The 7,752-nt window shown below is 32.5% G+C and overlaps 1 protein-coding gene across 1 annotated transcript; it reads left to right on the forward strand.

The window, feature by feature from the left end:
* The first annotated feature begins 1,316 nt into the window (after window positions 1-1,316).
* Window positions 1,317-6,374, forward strand: LOC114378462 (protein NRT1/ PTR FAMILY 4.3-like). The gene is made up of 5 exons (XM_028337055.1): window positions 1,317-1,575; window positions 2,449-2,666; window positions 3,201-3,641; window positions 4,851-4,957; window positions 5,366-6,374. Exons 1-5 carry the CDS (start codon window positions 1,404-1,406, stop codon window positions 6,264-6,266), a joined length of 1,839 nt encoding a protein of 612 aa, XP_028192856.1. The 5' UTR covers window positions 1,317-1,403; the 3' UTR covers window positions 6,267-6,374.
* Window positions 6,375-7,752: the final 1,378 nt, after the last annotated feature.

Genomic DNA, 7,752 nt, shown 5'->3' on the forward strand with positions numbered 1-7,752 from the left:
AGCATAACAAAGATCATGTGTCCTTCTATTCACCATAAAATTTATTAATTTAGAGTTTGACTTTTATGCCGGCAAACCATTAAACAAATGCCACGTATAAATATACATAAGTAAATCTAGACTTGAGCTGCAAGATATATATCTCATTCTATATTTGATCCAAACTCATTTTCATTTTTTTTACTTTTTGCAAGATGAGGGAATGATTGATAGCAGATAATAAATACTATGGTTATGACGACGAACACGTTCCTTTTCTATATTTACCTTTTTTTATAGAAAAAAAAGGTTATAACCTACATATTGATTCTATGATATTGTATGGATGGGAAACATGAGATATACTTGTGTATTCTTAGTTTTCAATATATTATCGTTGGCAATCTCGAGAGTGTGCACACAAGGTTTTCTGAACGTTATAATTTTCATTACAAGAAAATTAATTTCTAGTTACGGACAAAATCAATCTGTCACTGTAAGTTAATAATTCGTAGGTAAAAAAACACATTGACCTATGAACACTTTTCCCGTCTCTATTGTAATGATTATTAATCTGTCAATATAAAATTTACCTACGAAAATACCTTTATAAGTTCTTTTATATTATAGCTCATGGTAATGTTTGATGTATTAATATGAATTTTTAGAAATGTCCTGTAGGTCATTTATTTCATTTACTGTGAGTAAAATAATGAAAACAATTGAGAAGTAGATAAAGTATTCATACAAACTACTCAACAATCTAATATATAGCAGACAATTTATTACACAGTTTAACAATTTTTTTAAGAAATAAATACTTACTAGTCTTTTTTTTTTTGGTACATAATATATTGGTTTTACACTTCCTACGAAATATAGGTTTGAAATAGAAATTTTTTCAGTCATGGAAATTTTTATTATGTTTTCTTATTTTTATATTGAAAATAAAAATCTAGTTTAATTTCATGTATTAAACTAGTAAATATTTTTGTGGAAAATATATTTATTAAATAATAACTTGCTAAAAACAATTTAAATAATTACAAAAGAAAAAAAAATCCAGCCCCTTCAATTGCTTTCGGACATTAGATTAAATTAATTTATGCAAGAATATATCTCTCCACTCTCAAACCAAAACGTTTTCTGTAGCCAAAAAGAAAAACGTTTTCTCTCTTCTTTTTTTTTTTTTTTTTTTGCTTTACAAAAAAAAAAACGTTTTCTCTCGTTGGAGTGTCATACACGTGTGAATAATAATAAGTGCGGGGGGCCAAGGTTGACTCACATTTTGGCTTGTTAGCACCATTGCTTGGCAGTGGCATTATAAATTACGGACCAACTTCCCTCAAATTCTGCATAAGGCACCTGATCCAATCTTTGAATCAACAGGTCTCTTCTTTCAATTTCAACCAACAAGAGTGTGAATGGATGAGGTGGGAAGGAAGGAGAGTGAGTATCAAATTAAGGGAGGAGGAGATAATGAAGACAGCATGAGCATGAGCGTGGCATGTGGTGTGATCAACACTGTAGACTGGAGAGGCAGACCCTCCAATCCCAACGTGCATGGTGGAACCAGAGCTTCTGCTTTTGTTCTTGGTATGCTATCTATCTCTTAATTCTATCACGCCTTCTTAAATTAGGCCTTCCTTTTTGTAAGTATTAAGTGGTTTAACAAAACACTTAACTTTTAAACAAAGCTATCTGCTTAATTTAATCTGTTCTTGTTATATGAGAGATCATTTGAAGATCCTCCATGCTTTAGCTTTTCTAGCTAGAAAAGTGACAGCAACTATGTCTACCAAGGACCAAGTTTAATTAATTGGTTTAATTTAAAGTTTAGACCATAGCAATACAATGCATACTACGGCATATCAGTTAATTGGTTTACGTTGTTAGTGTTCATTTACATATATAGCTTGCTATGGCTAGCTAGCTAGCTGTCTGCAATCTGACGATCTCTTATAATTGCCTGCTCAGTAACTAGCTAATGATTCTGATGCAGGTACGTTATGGAATTGAACGAGATTTAACAACTGATTGATTCATAAGAACACTTGAGAAATTGACAAAAGAAACTTTAAATTTTCATTCAATAATAAGTTGTCATCATACGCTTAGGTACACATTTATAAATAAAAAAATCCTAATACGACAAAAACCCTGATAATTAAGAAATAATAAAATACCAAAAAGGTCTTTACAAAAAGAAAATTGCAAAACTACCCTTAAAAATGCGATAAAAGAAGAAAATTGTCATTTCGATCACTTAATCAATAAAATTTGGCTAAGGTCTCGCAACCCGCATTGGGGAGAATGCATTTTAATTACTCAAAAGGTCGTTTACATTTGAAAAAGTGTACTCATTTGTTAAAAACAGACATTATCCTGACTTTGCATTATTGTACTGTGCTTTCCGTGCATGGATGAATATGTATATGTAAATCGTAAATGTATATATAATATTTTCAGGGCTTCAAGCATGTGAAATAATGGCAATAGCTGCAGTGGGAAACAATCTCATAACTTATGTAATCAATGAGATGCATTTCTCTTTGTCCAAATCTGCCAACGTAGTCACTAACTTTGTTGGAACTATCTTTCTCCTCGCCCTCCTTGGTGGATATCTATCAGACTCTTATCTTGGGAGCTTCTGGACCATCCTCATCTTTGGCTTTGTGGAACTCTCTGTAAGCTAACCCTCTCAGCTCTCTCTTGTGACCACGCGTGCGTCTGTGTATAATATTCTTTTCAATCTATGTACGACTTTTTTGTCTCTCTCTATATGTAGCCTCTCTATCCACAAGAAAAAGTGGATTACTTTTATTGCTTTACAGTCTTACAGATTATATTTTCTAGAAAAATGATAAATGAACATCCCTACCATCCATTGAACACCTAGGGAGAAAAAAAAAATAATAGAATTTATAATATGATAAGAAGAGACAAATAAAAAGATATACGAAATATTTATGGGATATTTGTGCATCATTATTCTACTTTCTAAGTTCTGTCAACATATTGATGAGAAAGAATCTTCCGTCATTTTCTATTATATTCTTATTAATATTGATGAAGTTTAATTTAAAACCTAGTTTTGAACTATTTGGCCAACCTAGCTGTGAAAGATAATAAGGTTGTGTGCCTTTGCGTATGGCTGTGAGAGCGAGCGAGCTACAGAACATGTTTTTAAACTAATAATAATAATTGATTCGTTTTTATAGGGTTTTATATTGCTCTCAGTCCAAGCTCATCTTCCTCAATTGAAGCCACCACCTTGCAATATGTTCTTTGATGGAGAACACTGCACAGAAGCAAAGGGCTTCAAGGCATTGATATTCTTTTTAGCAATATACTTGGTGGCATTAGGGAGTGGCTGTGTCAAGCCTAACATGATTGCTCATGGAGCTGACCAATTCAATCAAGAGAACCCCAAGCAATTAAAGAAGCTCTCAACTTACTTCAATGCAGCATATTTTGCATTCTCCGTGGGAGAACTTGTTGCTCTAACAATTCTTGTTTGGGTTCAAACTCATTCCGGAATGGATGCGGGCTTTGGGGTTTCTGCAGCTGTTATGACAATGGGATTGATAAGCTTGATATGTGGCACTCTATATTATAGGAACAAGCCCCCACAAGGAAGCATCTTTATCCCCGTTGCTCAAGTATAAATCTTAAACTATTGTTTCTTCTTTCGCTCTCAAAATATATCCTTAATTGTGGATATCTTTAAATAGAAAATAGGCTAACTAAGAACACCACACATGTTTATTAATAATATGAAAGTTTTTATATTAATAATGCATGCATAACTATTCAACCTTTTTTTTGTTTGCTGAATGCTATTAAACTCATCTTAAAGTATATCAACCGAGACAAAACCCAATGTAATTAAAAATATACATTGATAAGAATTACAAAAGTTTAATTAATTATAAGAGATATTTTGTAACGATAAAGCTAAGGAGTAGCAGATATTTTTATAAACTGGGGTCAGGATCTCTCATGGATTGTTGATTACTCAATAAAATGAGAGTGCTATGACTTACATGAAAGAAAGAGATATAAAAATAATTATAATGATTATAATTAATATAATGATGATTGTTTATATAAAATTAATTAATTTTTCCTTTTGTATTTCTTTTCTTTAACACGATTCTGTATACTTACATTATTTTTCATATGTCAATAATCGTTTTAAAAAGTAATTTTTTAGAATGATTATCTAAAAAAACATATCTAAAATAACAATGTTTTAGAATGATCACACCTCATAAAAACCGTTTTAAAAAATAACTTTTTAGAACGATTAAAAATCATTAAGTTTTCACTTTTTATGACGTTTGGATAACTATTCTTAAAAGTTATTTTTAACCATATGTAATAGTGACAGATGAAATTAGTTATTATAAATTTTCTATGAACATAGATGAATGTTTTTGACATTTTATATATATATATATATATATATATATATATATATATATATATAAAGTATTAGATTTTCTTATTTAATCTTTATATACCTTTATATACACAATTTTATCTATCTTGGCCCAGACTTGTTAAGTTGGACCCTTGGGTTGTCAATTCAGGAATAGAAAACTAGCACATGGGTTGTCAAATTATGTACTACTAGTGATCCATACCTGCTGAGTCACACGTACAATATTCCTCATAGGGTTGTTTGCTAAGAAATAAAGCTTACAGTTAATTATTTTATTATATTTATGTTTTTTTCTTTCCTATCCTATTATAAATTCTATTATATATAACTATATTTTTTTCTATTTTCCTTTCTCTTTAGATATTAAATAACATTATGAGTATCTATCAAACATTTTTCATAAAGTTTACAATTAACTTATCAGGTTTTTGTGGCTGCAATATTGAAAAGAAAGCAGATATGTCCATCTAACCCACAAATGCTTCATGGAAGTCAAAGCAATGTTGCTCGGAAACATACCAATAAGTTCAGGTACTTTTGCGTGTTGTTTGTATTAATTTTCTTTTCATAATTAAATTAATTTATTTCCATGTCTCCATAATTGTTTATTAGACATATGTCTGCTAGATCGCCAATAAAGGTGAGAAAGAAACTGCCTTGTTAATCAAATACACTTAACCTATTCACTAGCTAGGGGCATGTTCTTGTTCTTTTACTTTTCTTTATATACATCCTTTAATTGCTTTCGCAGTTATTCATATGAAACGTCTGCATATCTGCCAAAAAGTTTTTTACTCTTTAATTAAAGAATGCATATCTATAATATGCTCATTCAATTTATCCACATGCCAGCACCCTAAAAAAGAAAACTGTGTGCGTGCATATATATACAGATACACTAGCTAGATTATTCTTATTTAATTTGATTAATTTGATCAGGTTCTTGGACAAGGCTTGTATCAGAGTACAACAGGGTACGGGGAGTAGCAGTAACGACACTAAGGAAAGCCCGTGGATATTGTGCAGTGTCGCGCAAGTTGAGCAAGCAAAGATATTGCTATCAGTTATTCCCATATTTGCTAGCACCATTGTTTTCAACACAATATTAGCACAACTGCAAACATTCTCGGTCCAACAAGGGAGTTCCATGGACACTCACCTCACCAAATCGTTTCATGTCCCTCCTGCGTCGCTTCAATCCATTCCTTACATTTTGCTCATTGTTGTGGTCCCTCTCTATGATAGTTTCTTTGTCCCTTTTGCTAGAAAAATCACCGGCCATGAGTCCGGAATTTCACCTTTGCAGCGAATAGGCTTTGGGCTCTTTCTAGCTACATTTTCTATGATTTCAGCTGCCCTTGTGGAGAAAAAGAGAAGGGATGCAGCTGTGAACCTCAACGAAACTATATCCATTTTTTGGATTACCCCACAATTCTTAATTTTTGGCTTGTCTGAGATGTTTACAGCTGTTGGGCTCATTGAGTTCTTCTACAAACAGTCCTTGAAAGGGATGCAGACATTCTTCACTGCCATCACATATTGCTCTTACTCATTCGGCTTTTATCTGAGCTCACTATTGGTTTCTATGGTGAATAACATCAGTTCCTCTTCTTCAACTGGTGGTTGGCTCCATGACAACGATCTCAACAAAGACAAGCTTGACTTTTTCTATTGGTTACTAGCTGCCCTAAGCTTCCTCAACTTCCTCAACTATCTCTTTTGGTCCAGATGGTATTCTTACAAGCCATCCCAATCCCAAGGCGATACTAATGCCAATGAAAGCATTAATCTGTTTGGCCACAGCTCTAAAAACTACTCTGGAGATGACAATATTCCGTAGCAAGTTGTTAATCATATATACTCTACATTAATTAATTAATTAATTAGTCTTGTATTAAAATTAAAGTATAAAGTACGTTATATAAGAAATCTGCACTTATCTCTTTCCGATCGGGCTAGCTATAGATTCTGTTAAGTTAATTTGCAACACACCTTACTCTTTATTTATATTATTCTTGAAACTTTAATGAACTTTAAAATTGGACTGCAATATTTCTTAAACTATATTTTTGAGAGATTGTATAGAGAGAAAAAAAGAGAAAGATAAAAAATAACTATATATAATATCAATTTTTATATTCAAATTAAACTAAAAATGAAAATAATATTGTGACGTAAATATATGATTAATGTGTTTTATGGTCGATGCAAGTAAAAATACCTTTACATATCATATATTCTATCAACATCTCACATGTATAGTTGTGATTTGTGAATTGTGACTTGTGAGTATATATATGTGTAGTGTTGGAGTACAATTATGATGTGAAGTCTCATATTGAGTAAAAGTGGAAAAGTTGATCACCATATAGGAGAAGAGAAAATTCATAAACCTGAATCTTAAGGTTTTGGGTTAAAGTGTAGTGTCAAGTCCCCTTATGTGGTTACCTCATGGTTCATTAGTGTAAATCTCCCTTGGTGCCACAAAGATATTTCTTAAAAGATACTCTGATTTGCTTACCAACCATGCAATGAGAACATTTCCCTTGGTGCCACAAAGATGTCTCCATATCCATAGCATTCACACCAAGTTACCCTTGGTGAGTTTTCACTTTCCATAACCAAAGTGGTTATCATAACCAGATCATCACTCTGGATATGCCTTGTTTTGCGACAATAATGTCACTCAACATTCTTGTACCGAGACCTAGACTTACTCTTGCTCTTATCTCTATCACCCTTCATCTTCTTCTGGTTTCTCCCCCTGTTTTCAGTAACAAGCACCTCTAACTGAGAAGAAGTACCTTGTGCCTTCCTTCTCATCTCTTCATTAAGAGCACTAGTCTTTGCCATTTGCAAAGGAACAATACCATTGGGGACAACACTAATCATGGAAACTCGGAATGTCTCCCACGAATAAGATACAGTTATTAATAGGAACAATCCCAACACATCATCATCAAAGTTTATACATACGGCTGACGACTGATCACAACGTCCTTGAAATTCACTCAAGTGCTCAGTAAATGGAGTTTCGTCCTTGTACTTCAATTCAACAAAGTTCTTCAATAGGTACAATTTGTTGCTCCCTGATTTATAAGCATATAAGGACTCAAGAGTTTGTCACATAGTTCTCGCATGTGTCTAAGAAATAAGATTATAAATAGGTTCATCTACAAAGTGTCTAATAAAATCGCATACACATTCATGTTCAAAACCCCACTCTTCATCAAACATAGAATCTATCTTTTGTGTGCCAAAGACCAGAAGATGCATATTCTTCACAAATAGCAAGTCCTTCATCTTGCCCTTTCAAAAGTCATAGT

This window comes from Glycine soja, chromosome 12 (assembly GCF_004193775.1).
Source record: "Glycine soja cultivar W05 chromosome 12, ASM419377v2, whole genome shotgun sequence".
In the NCBI taxonomy this organism is placed as follows: Eukaryota; Viridiplantae; Streptophyta; class Magnoliopsida; order Fabales; family Fabaceae; genus Glycine; species Glycine soja.

Coding starts and splice junctions, on each gene's coding strand:
- LOC114378462 (XM_028337055.1), top strand. CDS start 1,404: ATGGATGAGGTGGGAAGGAAGGAGAGTGAGTATCAAATTAAGGGAGGA. Junction 2,667..3,200: donor TTGGCTTTGTGGAACTCTCT/GTAAGCTAACCC, acceptor TCGTTTTTATAG/GGTTTTATATTGCTCTCAGT. Junction 4,958..5,365: donor AAACATACCAATAAGTTCAG/GTACTTTTGCGT, acceptor TAATTTGATCAG/GTTCTTGGACAAGGCTTGTA.